The 17724-nt window shown below is 42.3% G+C and overlaps 1 protein-coding gene across 4 annotated transcripts in view; it reads left to right on the forward strand.

Annotated features, from left to right (window-relative positions):
• Positions 1-17724, forward strand: part of dnm1l (dynamin 1-like) — a 65561-nt gene that overhangs the window by 20631 nt on the left and 27206 nt on the right. For all 4 annotated transcript variants that reach the window (XM_048548550.2, XM_048548555.2, XM_048548551.2 and 1 more), the window contains 7 exons: positions 3581-3627; positions 4643-4714; positions 6682-6768; positions 10718-10880; positions 11293-11413; positions 12578-12709; positions 13144-13350. In XM_048548550.2, coding sequence (XP_048404507.1) covers positions 3581-3627; positions 4643-4714; positions 6682-6768; positions 10718-10880; positions 11293-11413; positions 12578-12709; positions 13144-13350 — 829 coding nt within the window. The remainder of the gene's footprint in view (positions 1-3580; positions 3628-4642; positions 4715-6681; positions 6769-10717; positions 10881-11292; positions 11414-12577; positions 12710-13143; positions 13351-17724) is intronic.

Consider the following 17724-nt stretch of genomic DNA (forward strand, 5'->3'; position numbering starts at 1 on the left):
TCCCTTGAAAAGATGACCCAAATAGGTGATAGGAGCGATAATGAAGGAATTTGGATGAAGAGCTATTTCCATTGTGGAGAAATTGCAAACACGGGACTGTAAAGATAGTTGCTAATAATGCAGGAGAGATTTCTGTGTGGTTTGGGGAAAGTGGAATTTCTTATCACAATGTGACTGAGGTGAAAACCATCAATACATTTAAAGGAAAGTTAGTTTAGTATACAAGAGAAAAAGGAATAATAAGATATATTAATAAAGTGAGATGCGTTAAGATGGGAGGAATTTCATGAAACAAATAAACACTAACATTGACTAGTTAGGCAAAATTCACTAAACTATAAAGTTCATTGTAATTCAATGTGCCTAATTTCATTTGAATACTTTTAAAACAATGGTTATGATCAACTCACATCAGCGGAGTCAAGGACTCAGTCAGCACTTCACAATCAGCTGATGATGCTTGATGAACAGGCGTTTAATCCCACAGTCTACAGTCCACTTAAATGCTTTATAAACAGCACCTATGAAGATATTTTGGGTTTCTTGACCAGGTAATATCAAAACTGATTTGGTGATAATGACCAGGAGCTAATAAATCACAATGCCGAGGTCCAACTTAAGTCCCAGACTGAAGGGATGAAAGCCTTGCCACCATGCATGGTGTCTTCAGCACAGTCAAGACCATCAATGCCCCAAAGCATTTAAGGACCTGTCCTTAGTAAGAATTAAGAGCATGGTGACACTTAAGGGCAGAGAAACACCTCTCATTGAAGGTGGCAATTTGAGGATTTCTTCAACTGAGACTCTGCCCTCAATGTGAGTGCCCTTGACCAAATCCCACAGCATTCTATCCACCACCATCTCAGCAGAACCTCAGCCTGATATAAGATTGGAAGGATCATCTGACAACTGAGAATTCATGAGATTGCTGGCTGCAGACTCACTGGACTGTGGGGCCTACCTCTGCTCCTGCAGAAGTGCTAAAATATGGTAGAGAAGCCCTCTTGGCCAGAACAATATGGATTCATTGCTCTCTTTTGGAAGTAGGAGAACATGGCAGGAAAACTTCAAGATGCCTTTATTATGACTATTTCAAAAAAGGCTGCAAGTTCAGTTGTGGTAATTCGAGACATGTCCCTGCTGTCTAACACGGGCACGGTCATTGCAAGATTCCTCCTCAATTGCTTCCATGCTGTGGCTGAAAAGCTCCTATTAGATCGCAGCATGTTCTGTCCATCAACAGGCACAAGTGGACATGAGAAAGGCAAGGCGAAGAAAAAATGCTGAAAGCAACAATAACCTCTATATATGGCCTCCCTTGACATCACAAGGATGTTCAACTCTGTAACTGTTCTCCTGTTGATACTCCACACTAAGAGCAATGGAGAGATTATGAAGGATGAAGAAAGAAATGCCTACAGTTTATGTGGAAAAAACAATGATTTAGGCTAGTGTCTCCAAGAGACTTGAAATGCAACTGGGGGTTGATCTAAGAATGGCTGTTGGCTATTTGTTACGGCGAGGTGAAATCCTCAGGAAAAGGTCATTTGGCCTGGAATGTAACTGATGTGGGTTTGAGTGAATGATAAAATTCCTGTGCATAGAGTGTAGGGCCTACAAGACATTGGCCCATCTCAGGGCATTGGATTGTCTTTGAGTTGTTAAGGCTGTTTATTTTCGGTGCATCATGTCTTGAGAGCCCATTCCTTTAAGGGATTGTGCATTACAGGTCTCATGATCACTGTCTTCCGTACATGGAAAAATATAAGGAATGCTGATGTTGCACATTTTTTTTGAATGAAGAGACTGCCCTCTCCAGAAATTCATAACTCAAAAGTGCAAAGGCTATTTATTTTTGTTTAGTGAGGGTGGCTCTTGTTTTGGGATAAATATGAGGTTAGTAGAATTTGTCCTACTTAGTCTATAGTTTGTTTTGAGCAGATGAAGCTTGGCTTTTAAAGAACAGCTAACTATTTCCAGCCTCCCTGTAGGTGTGCCAGATTTGTTTCCTGTGCAATTGAATGATTGAATCCGAAAGTAACATCATTTTGGAAAAAAAACATAATGAGAGATTGTTACATGCAAGCTGAATTTTTTTGCTGAGCAAATGTTGAACTTCAAGTGTTCTGCAAATGAAATGTTGAACTTATTTTCTGAAGACCATTTCGAAGCCTTAGCTGTTAGATGCTGGCTTTTTGAAGGTCACTAATTGAAGCTTTTGGCTGTAAAAACACGAGCTGTTTACAAAACTGAGAACAAGTTTTCCATTCGTTTTCACAATGTTCTGAAGTTTATCTACAGAGTTGGGTCTCGGAACAATATTGCAAAGTTTTTATTGCTTTTGCCATGTAGCTATGGACAGCAAAGAAGGGGAGAATCTGGTGAAGCACAGAGAAATTGAAGTTGGCCTTCTTGCATTTCTTTTGGGAATGACTTCAGCAAATATGATTTGTCCTTGCTGATGTTGCTTAGTTTCACTGAATTATAGCTGATGACTGCTTGATCTCTTGAACCACCATCAAGGCTTTGATCTGACCGGGACAGCATTACATTATCTTAGTCAGGATGATAAGAATTTTGGAGGTGGCAGGATTGCTCTCGATTCCACTCTAGTATCCTATCTCAAGATGCTTTCTTCCATTAAGTATGTTATTAGATGACTTATTCCATAATGACTCATTTGACGGAACAGTGATAGATGTTCTGGCTTGAAGCATCAATCAGGCGATCCACTCATCAAGATATTAACATAACAGGTTTGATTTAAAAAAAACTAATTTTGAAATTAATTTAGAATATTGGATTTATTATGTGTTTTTCCTTAATCTGCATAACTACATGTATTTAAAACAATTTGGGAGTGCTTGCGAAGTTTTACAAGATACATTCGCTTATTGGTACTTGATGGTTTGGCTCTGCTAATATGGTTGCAGTTTTTGCATATACTGGTAATGGTTATGCTGCAGAGGCACCTATATTCCCGATACTTTACTAATTTTTATAAATGCATCAGGATTCAAGACTTCAACAGCCTTTAATATGATACTTGTATTACCTTTAGTCGAGCAGTAAGGCATAGACACTGTGAATTAAGTTTATGCAATGCTAGAAGATAATGTAGTAACTACATATTATAACATGATTCAAATAACCTAAATATTGGTTCGTTATGACTGTTTAACTCATCAGTTGATTCTGTATGATAGTGAAGGACTTGTGTAGGAAATGGATTGGAAGAAAATACTGATAAAAGTGGCAAATGAATCTCTCAACTTGTCATGGATGGAATAGAAACTAGCTCATTGACAGCTGTAATAAAGGTTCCGTTGGAGTATAGTTGTACCTCATTTAGTAATAGAGCTGATATTCCATTCATTCATAGCGTGGAGAATAAGTTATGTATCTACCAGCTTAAAAACATGATTACTTTTTTGGGATCTATTTTGTCATTTCTTAAAAAAAATGTAGTTGCATTTCCTCATTATAAGTTGCTCATCTTTATTTTGATTTTTTTCTTGTTGACTTAAAAAAAGCATATCCAGTTGATGTTTATATTTTACCTTTTTATCTTTGTTTAAAGGAATTGATGCAGAAGAATGGGGAAAGTTTCTTCACACAAAACACAAGGTATGCACATTGTTCACTATTAGGCTATTTGATATTGGAAAGGTTTAAGGCATTCGAGCATAAAAGGTAGACCCAAAATCTGAAACTAGGTAATATATCAAATAGGAATTGTAAAGTTTCACTCTATTACTACCATCAAGCCAAGAAATGAACCTTGGTACAAAGAAGTGTGCAGGAGGCACGCCATGTGTAGTAGCAGGCATACCTAAAAATGAGGTGTCGATCTGGTGGAGCTACACAGCGGGACTACTTGCATGCCAGACAGCATTTGGCAGCAAGTGATACACAGTGCTAAGCAAATCCATAACCAGTGAATCAGATCTAAGCTTTGCAGTCTTGCCACATCCAATCGTGAATGATGGTGGAAATTGCTCAACTCTCTGGATGAGGCGTCTCCACAAAAATCTCAATCTTCACTGTTGGGGGAAGCCTAGAACATCAGAACAAAAAACAAAACTGGAGCATTTTAGTGATAATGGGAACTGCAGATGCTGGAGAATCCGAGATAATAAAATGTGAGGCTGGATGAACACAGCAGGCCAAGCAGCATCTCAGGAGCACAAAAGCTGACGTTTCGGGCCTAGACCCTTCATCAGAGAGGGGGATGGGGTGAGGGTTCTGGAATAAATAGGGAGAGAGGGGGAGGCGGACCGAAGATGGAGAGAAAAGAAGATAGGTGGAGAGAGTATAGATGGGGAGGTAGGGAGGGGATAGGTCAGTCCAGGGAAGACGGACAGGTCAAGGAGGTGGGATGAGGTTAGTAGGTAGGAGATGGAGGTGCGGCTAGGGGTGGGAGGAAGGGATGGCTGAGAGGAAGAACAGGTTAGGGAGGCAGGGACAGGTTGGACTGGTTTCACCCATTTCCTTCATTAAATGAACTGAGGAAGGCTTGTTTAATATAACACAATGTTTATTTATGGCAATTGATTTCTTGCTCTTTTTAGATGGGGTGAGGAAGGAATCAATCCATTACAATGTCAATGCCTTAACTATTTTAATAATTATCCCTTTACAGATCTATACTGACTTTGATGAAATTAGGCAAGAAATAGAAAATGAGACAGAAAGAGTTTCCGGTGGCAATAAGGTAAAGATAAAAATCAGTGGGTTGAAGCGCAAACTCCATAAACTTAAGGCAGATAAATGAACTGTTGATTCTTTTTACATACGTATCACTTAGATTGATTAATAAATGTTTAGTATATGCTGTTCACATGTGCCTCCAGTTTTTAGTGGTATTTGAGTACTCATGAAGAGAATAATTGACCATAAGACCGTTACAGCAAATGTAGGCCATTCAGCCCATCAACTTTTCTGCAGCCTTCAATGTGATCATGGTTGACCTGATAAAGCAGAAATGTGGAATTGAGGATAATCTTCATTACCCTTGATTCCCTTAATGAATAGAAAACTATTTCAGCCGTGAATTTACTTAACAATCCAGCCTCGACAGCTGTCTGTGTTGGAGAATTCCACAGAATCAGCCCCTCTGAGAGGAAAAGTGTCCTCCTCATCTCCGTGTTGAATGGATATTTTCTTACCTTAAAACATGGATGGCCTGGATAATTACATGTCATGGAGATGCCGCAAAACTAAACAATTCTGTAAATAAGAAGAAATTAGCAACAAGTATGATGAAGATTCATTATTTGTAATGTTAGTTTGATTTCTAAAGAGGAGAAAAAAATGGATTTTGGTTTTCAGTTTTGTGAAGGTCTGATTTGTCATTCTTTTAAAGGTCACAGCAAGGAATTTTGAACAGTGAGTTCAGAACAGCATTTCTATGAAATCATTGATTTTTGTTAAACAGATAGTAAGCCACTCGGGGAGGCAATTGCTAAGGTATTTGCTGACTTGAGTTTTACAACCCCAAAAGTGAGAGAGAAGAGAGACACCGATGATTGTGAAGAAAATTCAGAAAAACATATTGTGTGAGCTACATAATACATTTCGTATCTTACCATGGTGTGAAATTACTCTTAAGGATTAAGGTGATAGTTAGAGTTTGGTGGATTTTGAATGAAAAGGCACTATCAGTATCCTTGGAGTTATTTTATTTTATATATCTGATAATGCCTAGAGAATTTATTCTAATGTCCTTTAGAGAAGGAAAGCTGCCATTCTTCCAAGATCTGGATTATACATGAAACCATTTAACGTGGTTTTGACTCTTAATGGCCCTCAATAAGCCTATTATTCCATTCGGAAGAAGGACAATTAGTGACAGGCAGCAACTGCTTGCTCTACCAGTGATGCTTACATTCCATAAAAAAGAGAAAAAGAATTGATTTTCATTTGCAATCCACCAAGTCTGGCCTCTGTAGTATATCAGTATTTCCTGAAAAATAATCATTTAGGAATTTGGGGACTGTAGAGAAAAGGAATTACTCATTACTTTGAAACTGTCATTTTAATGCATAGAGTAAAGACTGTTTTCATGATGCAAGAATTTTCTCTGTGATGGTGATTTGCTGTGGCCAGTTGAGTTGATCTGTTAAAATTCTAGGAAAATATTTAGGCATTTAAGGTTTATTTATATACTCTCATTGATCTCCTGAATGAATTTTGAACACTGCTGTTTCAAAATGAAATATATTTTGTGCAGATATAACATAGTGTGGAGCTAGAGGAACACAGCAGGCCAGGCAGCATCAGAGGATTAGGAAAATTGACAATTCAGGTCGGGACCCTTCTGCAGAAATGGCCCATTTGTGAAATGTCAACCCGAAATGCCATTTCTGACCCGAAATGTCAACTGTCATACTCCTCTGATGCTGCCAGGCTTGCTGCATTGTTCCTCCAGTTCCACACTGTTATCTCTGACTCCAGCTGCAGCAGTTGTTACTATCTCTGTATTTTGTGTAGGCAGCCTCAAAACTGGAAATGCACAGCAAACTAAACACTTTGGTCCAGAAAGGTACAATGAAATTAAAACATTGTGGAAGTGGCAAAAGTATCCTCTGAAGCTGCTCTTAAAACTTGGTGGTCATGGTTTCCAAAGCCTATATTTAATAGTTATTCCTACTTCATTTATATCCTTTTTTACTGTTGCAGGGTATTAGTGCTGAACCAATTCACCTCAGGATCTTCTCACCACATGTAGTTAATCTGACACTTGTCGATCTTCCCGGAATGACAAAGGTAAAATATGTTTCAACCCTCACCTGTCATCCAGAGATATTGGAATTTGCTGTTCATATTTAATTAACATTCATCAAGGTACCATGCTCAACTTATCCAATAATTACTGCAAAAGGTAGCATGAATTGCAACCAATCCTGCATTAGCAATTTCCGTCCTATTTCATTTCACTTGTTTTATTTTCTACCTGTTTCCCAGCTTTCATCCTTCCTGCACAAAAATTACTGAACATGCAAGCTTATAGTTCTAGGTATAAGGGGTTTCTGTGGCATGAAGGTAATGTCCCTATCTCTGAGAAAGTGGGCTGGATTCAAGCCCTACCTGCTCCAGACTTGTATTAGTGTAGGTTGATTTAAAAATATATAGTTCTATGGATAGAAACAACTTGCCCAAGTGATCATTTTTGTTAGAAAAGATTGGGTGGTGACAAGCTATTCAACGAAGGCAATTATTTTACAGAATCCAGTTTCACATTTGTTTGATAGTGAAAGGGGCTATCTAAAATTACAAAGTTATCTTGATCTTTTGGACTATTGGACTGAAGAGTGGCAGATGGAGTTTAATTTGGAAAAGTACAAGGTATTGCATTTTGGTAAGACAAACAAGGATAAGATTTGTACAGTTAATGGTAGGGTCCTGGATAGTGTTGTAGGACGGAGAGACCTAGGGGTTCAGGTACATAGTTCTTTGACAGTTGTGTCACAGTAGACAAGGTGGTTAAGAAGATGTTTAACATGCTTGCCTTCATTGCTCAGACCATTGCATATAGGAATTGGGACATCATGTTAAGGTTGTACAGGATGTTGACAAGGCCACTTTTGGAGTAATGTGTGCATTTCTGGTTATCCTGCCAAAGGAAGGATGTTATTAAATTGGAGAGGGTTCAGAAGAGATTTACAAGGATGTTGCCAGGACTGGAGGGTTTGAGTTATAAAGAGAGGCTAGATGGACTAGGACTTTTTTCACTGAAATGTAGGAGTTTGAGAGGTTTTTATAAAGTCATGAGGTGCGTAGAATGGCAGGTGTCACTTTCCAAGAGTAAGGAAGTTCAAAACTAGGGAGCACATTAAGGTGAGACGAGAAAGATTTAAAAGGGGTCTGAGGGACAACCTTTTCACACAGAGGGTGGGTTGTATGTGGAATGAATTACCAGAGGAAATAGTAAATGCAGGCACAGTTATAAATATTTAAAGACATTTGGACAAGTACAGGAAAAGGAAAGGTTCAGAGGAATGTGGGCCAAACAGAGGCAAGTGGGCCTAGCTTAGTTTAGGAAACTTGGTTGGCATTAACAAGTTGGACCAAAGGGCATGTTTCCATACCTGTATGACTCTCTGTTATGGAACAGTTATCAGGGATAGTACACAAGGTGATTCTGTCTCGCGATCTCTCTCTCACCGCCCTGAATATAAAAGGAAATCAAAACCATCAGTGGCACTATTTTTTCTGATGTCAGTTAACAACTTAAATCAGGAATTTTCCCCGATTATTCTGCTCAGTCTAGTTTACTGCCACACTAAAAACAAAAATGGTGGAGAATTCAGCAAGTCAGGCAGCATCCATGGAGAGAGAGCAAGCTAACATTTCATGTCCAGATGACTCTTCATCAGGGCTGAAGCGTGGAGGTGGCAGCATTTATGCAACGGTTTGGGCAGGGGTATGTATTGGAGTGTTGGGGGAAAAAGGATGGTGATAAGTCAGATTAATCCCAATCAACATCCTTTCTTCCCCCAACTATTGCATAAATACTGCCACCTTCACACTTCACTTCAGCTCTGAGGAAGAGTCATCTAGACTTGAAAGGTTAACTTGCTCTCTCTCCATGGATGGTGCTTGACCCGCTGTGATCTCCAGGACCTTTTTGTTTTCAGTTCAGATTCCAGCATCTGCAATAATTTGCTCCTTCAGAAGCTGCCACACTGTTGCATTTATAAACTACACAAAATTGATAAGAGGCAGAATAGTAAAAAAAATTGCCACCAGTATTACAACAATACATTGCTGAAATGTTCCAGAAAAGAAGGTAGTGTAAGTAACCAAGACAACAAGTGTGAAGCTGGATGAACACAGCAGGCCAAGCAGCATCTCAGGAGCACAAAAGCTGATGTTTCGGGCCTAGACCCTTCATCAGACCTCTGATGGTCTGATGAAGGGTCTAGGCCCGAAACGTCAGCTTTTGTGCTCCTGAGATGCTGCTTGGCCTGCTGTGTTCATCCAGCTTCACACTTTGTTGTCTTGGATTCTCCAGCACCTGCAGTTCCCATTATTTCTGATACAGTGTAAGTAACCAACTTACTTTTGACACAACAAACCCTACCTTGTTGTCGTCCTCGTTATCTTGATGCAAAACAAATATTTCTGTATTGTGGCTATAACTTTGTAATATATTCACAAAAATCAAAGTTTAGAAAAACAGTCTGGACCTGAAAGCTAGCTTTAGTTGAGACCGCTGCCAGTTGTCACAAGAAAAACCTATTTGCTGATGTGATTTTAGGCAAGGAAATCTGTCATCCTTACCTGGTCTGATCTATATGTAATTCTGAACCCACAACAATGTGGTTGACTGTTAACTGAGCTTTGAAAAAGCCCTAGTGAGTCACTTGGATCAAGGGGCAATTAGGCATGGTCAATAAATGCTGGCTCAGCCAACGATGCCCACATCCGATGAATTAAAAACCAAGAGAAGTTTGGAAATTTGGTATTAATTTGAGTATACTATATATCTCTACAGGAAAATTTTATTATAATTAAACTGTATATATTTGGTAACTTTATTAGTTTAATCTTTTTTTCGTCATCTGGCTATGGGTAGCCACTGGTATATTTATATGTTTCGCAATGCTTTTCCTTGTTCAAGACGCACTGCATCAAGTATTGACCTTGTGTTTGTAGGTTCATAGTTCAAGCCTAGAATTTAGATTACTTGGAACAAAATATGTATTACGGTTATCATTGCTTCCAGAAGAATACAATTTTCAAAGCTTTAAAATGCCATTTTTTAAAATGATTTCTACTCTGAACCCCATATTTTATGCATCACCTCTCCTGCTGAGGGAACAAAGAGGTGATTTGTTTCTGAACCATAATGTTGATCATAGCCCAGCAGACAAAATTTATAGTCTGGTGTTCTGAATTATTTAATTTGTTTTAATTTTTTTCTGCTTCTCCTTTTGAGGAGAGACAAGCCCTATACTCTGGTACACCACTAATATGTCAGGAAGGACTGGAAAGTCAAATCTGTGGAGAACCTCAGTTACAAAACCAAGAATTACATTATGCCAGTATGCTTTGTGGTGCATTAACTTGCTTTATGCAGAGCATTGCTTGTTTGTCACATTTTGCTTCCAGCTTGATTTTAAATCCACAGCAATACCAATGTGAATTATAGGAGGGTGCGTACAATTAGGTTTATTTTCTAAGGCAATATAACTTCTAATTCAGAATTTAGTATTCAGAATATTGGTGTCAGTGAAATAGTTCTTGGAAAACCGGTATGTTGTTGATTATGTGTACACTTTGTTATTGGTCTATTAATTCTCGATTTCGTAGAAACATAGAAAGTAGAATCAGGAGAGGTGTTCACTCCATTTGAGCTCATTCCATCATTCAAAATGATCATTGGCTCTTCCTCTTCCTCCATCTCAGTGCTGTACTCTTACCCTTTCTCCATACTCCATGACACTAAAAAAGCATGTGGTCCTGGGGCTTTTTAATTATTATGGTTTTGCCATTTGAATTTACCAAACATAGTTTTAGAAACTAAAATCCTCTGCAAAAGGAAACCTCTTCTGTGAAAAGAAAATATTTTTCCAGAGTTATAAATTTATACTGCATTAGTCCTTCAACCAGAACTCAATACAACGATAGATGTTTTGTTGAAAAGGAATTAGTAGTTAGTTTCTGGAAATATATTTTTTTGATAATACTCAGTATAACACTATCTCTTCAGGTACCTGTGGGTGACCAACCCCGAGACATAGAAGTGCAGATAAAAGACCTGATACTACGATACATCAGCAACCCAAACTCAATCATCTTATCTGTCACTGCTGCCAATACTGATATGGCAACCTCAGAGTCACTTAAAATTGCCCGGGAGGCAGATCCAGAAGGTAAGATGGTAGAGGAGATTGTTAAATAACTGCATCTCTAGAGGCAGTTAGAGCATCAAATCTATTGTCAGATCACTCTTGGGCTTCCCGTGACAGGATTATAATGAAATCTCTAAGCTTGAGTAATATACTTAGAAGCATCAACAGGTGAGCTTCTTGGCCTCTCAATCAGAGGGGCCATTTTCATCAGTTCTAGATAGGCTTCTTGGCGAAGGAGATTGCTGTACTTCATCTGCTAACATGTTTCTTCAGAAATGTCCTAGAAGTATAATGTACGCTGTTATGAGACGTGAGAAAGAAAACCTTTGAGGGAGCAGTCCGGGAGAAGGAATATATGAATTTTTCATTAGTATGTGTTTTACACTGCTTTGAAATACTTTTAGTTGCATTGCCTTAATTCATCTGAATACAGGACGGCGAACACTTGCTGTTATCACAAAACTGGATCTTATGGATGCTGGCACTGATGCTATGGACGTGCTTATGGGAAGAGTTATTCCAGTTAAATTGGGTATCATTGGAATTGTGAGCAGGTATGTAGCAATTTCCAGTTATTAGTGAATTTTAACTTCAAAACAGCGTTGAAGCATTACCAGCTAGCTAATTATCTACTTTTAGTCAAGCTACTACATTTTACAATAAAAAATAAAATGACATTCCATTTGAAAAATACTAAAATTCAGCATGTAGCATAGTGACAAAATAGCAGCCCACATAATTAATTGCCACTTTTACAGAATGTACTTTTTACTTTGTCACTGATTGGTCTTGATCTGGGAACACTTCAATGATATTTTTACCTGTCTAAAGAAAACAATATATCTAAATATCTATCTGCAAAGTGAACGTTATAAGCTTCTGAATGATGAAGGTATATATATATATAATTTTTAATCACTTATTTGGAAATTCATAGTAATTGAACAATAATAGCTCAGGTAGGTACGAAGGATGATGAAAAATTATTCTAACAATGAGAAATTTTAGAGGAGCAGGTCCACACAGCTAACAGTTTCCTTCTCAGACGTCAAAGGGGAAGTCTGAAACTAGTCACTCCAGATTATGGTCAAAACTCTCAGCAATATTGATAGAGGCAATGAAGTATGTCATTTGTCTGATCTCTCAATCAAACAAAGTCTACGTCGTATTCAGTCAGGAAGGAATTACTTTTAATTGAGGGTGGGAAAACATGACGTACTTAGGTGCTTGGTATGCTATGGAATAATAAGATTCCGTTTCAGTTATGAAAGACTTGTATGCTGAATTTCTCATGTTAATTACATTTCTACATCCTTGCGGATATGGAATAACACAAGAATCATCCTGGGCCTGCTAATTTATTGTAATTATTTCACTTGGAAAGCCTAGGCTGAGGTTGTCTTATCTGTTTCTCATCTGGAAAGTTTATTTCCTGTTCCATTGCTTTGGTGAAAACATTATTTTCACTGAAGTTCGAAAGGACATCACAATGTTTCTTCCTCATATCCTTGCAACCTTGTTGAAATCAAGATCTTAAAGGTGTTGGAGCTGTGGAGAAATGATACTATTGTTTTGAGATAAGTGAAACTGCATAGAAGAGTTGCATTTTTACTGGAATATGTTGACATTAATGAAAGTGCACTATTTTTTCACTCAGCAGTTTCTTTGGGGATTGATTGCTTATTCCAATTTCAAACATATTTGTGGTTATCCCTCAGGAGTCAGCTAGACATCAACAATAAGAAAACTGTGGCAGATGCTTTAAAAGATGAACACGCTTTTCTACAAAAGAAATACCCTTCTCTTGCTAACAGAAATGGAACTAAGTATTTGGCCAAAACTTTGAATAGGTAATATTTTGTTAAACTCTATAACTTGCTAAAGGAAATAAAGTGCAATACTTATTTCTGTGAATGTCAAGTTATGGAGATTGCTGCTTTGCCTAGTCACTGCAGCTCTCAGTGGATTTTGTTAAATTTCATGGCAATGTCTCTGCCATCGTAATAACTATATATTTCCTTGCTATTTCCATAAGATTACCAATACTTTCTATTGTTGGTGGTCTTTATGTGCATCAAGATTTCTGAAAGGATTTGGAGTTGCCTGTGCTAGAAATGCATAACGATTAGATGTTCTACCTGTAAAATCAGGCACACATACAGCAGGAATTGAGAGTTGTAATTAAATTAGCTCGGTGTAACATCTGTTTGTTTTAATATCCATGTAATTTTGTTTTCTCTAAAGCATTAGTCCTGAAATTTTATTAAAATGTTTTTTTTTGTAGATTGCTAATGCACCATATCCGAGATTGCTTACCAGAACTTAAGACCAGGATAAATGTCCTGGCTGCTCAGTATCAGTCTTTACTGAATAGCTATGGTGAACCAGTGGGGGACAAGAGTGCAACATTGCTGCAGCTCATCACCAAGTTTGCAGCCGAGTATTGCCACACAATTGAGGGAACAGCAAAATACATTGAAACTTCAGAACTGTAAGCATGGTTATATTTTGTTCACATATGTTTCAACTGTTGCTTATTCATATTTAACTTTGCAAAGTATTTAATACAAAATTATGCAAATATTATATGGATTAAAAAATAATACTTAAACTTCATGGCTCTTTTTTTCTAGAATGACAAAAATGTATGATGCCTGCTGACCTCATTGGTGGGCCAGAACATTGTATTGAGGCCCTTACTGTTAATATGAGTGGTCGACAAGAGAATTGAAACTGTTCCCAAATGTTTAATTCATGGCCGCCCTCTCTGTTAAGTGTAAAAAATGACATGCACTGACTCCTTAAAAGGCTGCAGCTGTCAACATTAATTTGTAGTAATATAGAAAAGTGAACCAATTGCTCACAATGTTGAGAGACATGAAAGTCCTGCTACTGAATGGGAAGGTGCTCTCATTTACCCAGTCTCTCTAAAATATTGTTTGCATCAGGATTTGGTTAAACTAAATCACACTGACATCCAAATCTTTGGTTTCCAAATGCAAGAGAAATAAATTAACTCATAGCGAGTTTTGACAAGATTTGTAGCTCAGGTTGAGTTTCTGGATGTGAGTTTGCTCGCTGAGCTGGAAGGTTTGTTCCCAGACGTTTCGTCACCTTTTTTTTTATTTGAAAAAATATTCAATGAATAAAGTATGTACAAAAAATAAAACATTTATACACCTACCCAGTCATGCAAGCCGCTCCGGGTTACCTGGGGGTACGTACACCAACTAAAAAGGACAAAAAAAACAAAACAGAGGAAAAAAAAACAAAGCAAAGAAACCGCCCCGGCAGTCGTCACCCCGCACAGTCCCAGTTGGCCCCCTGACCAGTTGGGGAAGGTGCCAGCTGGGCCCAGTTACCAGATAGGGTTCTTTTCCCTTTTCTGGACGAGGGGGCTCATACAGTGGTCTTTCCCCACCGCGCCTTAGCGGCGGCTGCCCCAAGCTTTAGCGTGTCCCTCAGCACGTAGTCCTGGACCTTGGAGTGCGCCAGTCTGCAACACTCGGTCGGGGTCAGTTCTTTCAGCTGGCAGACCAGCAAGTTGCGGGCAGACCAAAGAGCGTCTTTCACCGCATTGATGGTCCTCCAGGCGCAGTTGATGTTGGTCTCGGTGTGCGTCCCCGGAAACAGCCCGTAGAGCACGGAGTCCCGCGTCACGGAGCTGCTCGGGACGAACCTCGACAAATACCACTGCGTCCCCCTCCAGACCTCCTGCGCATAGGCACACTCCAGAAGGAGGTGATCGCCAGTCTCGTCCCCCCCCGCAGCCACCTCGAGGGCACCGTGCGGTGGTGCAGAGATTCCAGGCATGCATAAAGGATCTCACTGGCAGAGCCCCTCTCACCGCCAGCCAAGCAATGCCCTTGTGCTTGTTTGAAAGTTCTGGCGATGAGGCATTCTGCCAAACGACTTTGGCAGTCTGCGTGGGGAACCACACGACGGGATCCACCCTCTCCTTCTCCCGAAGGGTCCCGAGGATACTACGTGCTGACCACTGCCTGACGGCCTTGTGGTCAAAGGTGTTTCCTTTCAAAAATTTCTCCACGAAGGACAGGTGGTACGGAACAGTCCAACTACTCGGAGCGTTCCGCGGCAACGAGGCCAGGCCCATCCTTCGCAACACCGGGGACAGGTAGAACCTCAGTAAGTAGTGACACTTGGTGTTTGCGTACTGAGGATCTACGCACAGCTTGATGCAGCCGCACACAAAGGTAGCCGTCAGGGCGAGGGTGGCGTTCGGTACGCCCTTTCCCCCATTTCCCAGGTCTTTGTACATGGTGTCTCTGCGGACCCGGTCCATCCTCGACCCCCAAGTGAAGTGGAAGATGGCCCGGGTGACCGCAGCGGCGCAGGTCCGGGGAATAGGCCAGGCCTGCGCCACATACAACAGTACCGAAAGCCCCTCGCACCTGACAACCAGGTTCTTACCCGCGATGGAGAGGGACCGGAGTGTCCACCTGCCCAGCTTCTGCTTCAATTTGGCGATACGCTCCTCCCAGGTCTTAGTGCATGCCCCAGCTCCACCAAACCAAACACCCAGCACCTTCAGGTAGTCTGTCCTGACGGTGAAGGGGATGAAGGAGCGGTCGTCCCAGTTCCCGAAGAACATGACCTCGCTCTTACCCCTATTGACTTTGGCACCCGAGGCCAGTTCAAACTGGCCGCAGATGTCCAATAGTCTACTCACCGACTGACGATCGGTGCAGAAGACTGCAACATCGTCCATGTACAGGGAAGTCTTGACCTGAAGGCCTCCGCTGCCTGGGATAGTCACGTCCTTCCTGATGGAGCCGGCGAAGGGCTCCACACAGCACACGAACAAGGCAGGAGAGAGTGGGCAGCCCTGCCTGACTCCAGATCTAACAGGAAAACTGTCTGATTCCCACCCGTTGATCGAGACTGCGCTAACGATGTTGGCGTAGAGCAGCCGGATCCAATTGCGGATGCCCTCCCCGAACCCCAATTTGGAGAGGACGTCCCTCATGTAAGCATGAGAGACCCTGTCGAAGGCCTTCTCCTGGTCCAGGCTGACGAGGCAGGTGTCCACCCGCCTGTCCTGTACGTAGGCGATCGTATCCCTGATGAGCGCGAGGCTCTCGGCGATCTTCCTGCCCGGCACAGCACAGGTTTGGTCAGGGTGAATCACTGACTCCAGGACAGACCTGACCCGGTTGGCAATGACCTTGGCCAGGATTTTGTAGCCCACGTTCAAAAGTGAAATGGGACGCCAATTCTTAATTTCTTCCCTCTCCCCCTTCCTCTTGTAAATGAGGGTGATGATGCCCTTCCTCATGGACTTGCACATTTCCCCTGCCCGAAGCGCACTATCGTAGACCTCCAGCAGGTCCTGGCCGACCAGGCCCCACAGAGCGGAATACAGCTCGACCGGTAAGCCGTCGCTTCCGGGAGTCCTATTCCTCTGCAAGGACTTGAGGGCTCTGGCCAGCTTGTCCAAGGATATCGGCCGGTCCAGCCACTCCCTCGTGCCGTCGTCTAAGACCTCCGTGATAGACGACAGGAACGACTCGGAGGCCGTGCTGTCCGTGGGCTTCGTGTCGTACAGTCCGGCATAGAATGATCTGCTGATCCTCAAAATGTCGGGCCGCGACGACGTCACCGAGCCGTTGTCCTCCTTCAGCCGGCTAAGCACAGAGCTTTCTTTGTGCACCTTCTGAAAGAAGAAACGCGAGCACGTCTCGTCCTGCTCCACGGAGCGGACCCTGGACCGGAAGATTATCCTGGAGGCCTCTGCGGCGAAGAGCGAGGCTTGCTGGCCCCTCACCTCGCGGAAGTCCTCCGTGACATCGACCCCCATCAACTGCAGAAGGAGCAGGTTCTGCACCCTTTTCTGGAGTCGCGACAGCTTTCCCCGCCTCTCTCTTGCCTTCTGAACACCCTTGAGGACAAAGAACCTCTTGATGTTCTCCTTCACCGTCTCCCACCAGTCGCCTGGAGACTCAAAGAGGGGTTTCACGGTTCTCCAACCGGCGTACTCCCTCTTAAGCTCCTCGATGTTCTCTGGGGTCAACAGAGTCGTGTTGAGCTTCCACGTCCCCTTGCCGGCCGGCTGGTTGTCCTGTAAGTGACAGTCGGCCAGCAGGAGGCAGTGGTCAGAGAAGAACACCGGCTCGACGCCGGTGGACGTGACCGAGAACGTCCGTGACACAAACAGGAAGTCTATCCTTGAGCGGATAGAGCCGTCTGGCCGCGACCAGGTGTACCTCTGCTGCGCTCCGTATGCAGGGGTGCTGAAGACATCGAGCAGCTTGGCGTCCTTCACCGTGCCCGTCAGGAATCTGGACGTGACGTCCAGTTGACTCCCCCCACCCGCTGTCCCCACGCCGGATCTTCCATCTGCATCAGTGATGCAGTTGAAGTCTCCGCCTCGGATGACCGGCCTGGACGTAGCCAGCAGGGGTGGAAGCCGCTGCAGGACGGCCAACCGCTCACTCCGTACCGCTGGGGCGTACACGTTGATCAGCCTCAGGGGAGCATTTCTGTAGGTGATGTCAGCCACTAGGAGGCGCCCCCCACCACCTCCTGAACTTGAGAGATGGTGAAGTCGCGCCCCTGCAGCAGAATAGCCAGGCCCGAGGAGCGACAGTCGTTACCCCCAGACCAGATCGAAGGCCCCCAGGTCCAGGCGCCGAACCATTTCCCGTACCTGCCGAGGTGCAGTATCCCGCACTCCTGCAGAAACAGGAGGTCCGCCTTGATGGTGGTCAGGTAGGCCAACGTGGACACACATCTCGCGGTTGACTTGACGCTGCGCACATTAATGCTCGCAACTCGTACCCCCATTGTGGGCAGTGACCGCAGTACCCTCCCCAAGTCCAAGGTCCAGCCCCTCCATCTGTCCCTT

The sequence above is a fragment of the Stegostoma tigrinum genome, chromosome 18 (assembly GCF_030684315.1).
Source record: "Stegostoma tigrinum isolate sSteTig4 chromosome 18, sSteTig4.hap1, whole genome shotgun sequence".
Taxonomy (NCBI): Eukaryota; Metazoa; Chordata; class Chondrichthyes; order Orectolobiformes; family Stegostomatidae; genus Stegostoma; species Stegostoma tigrinum.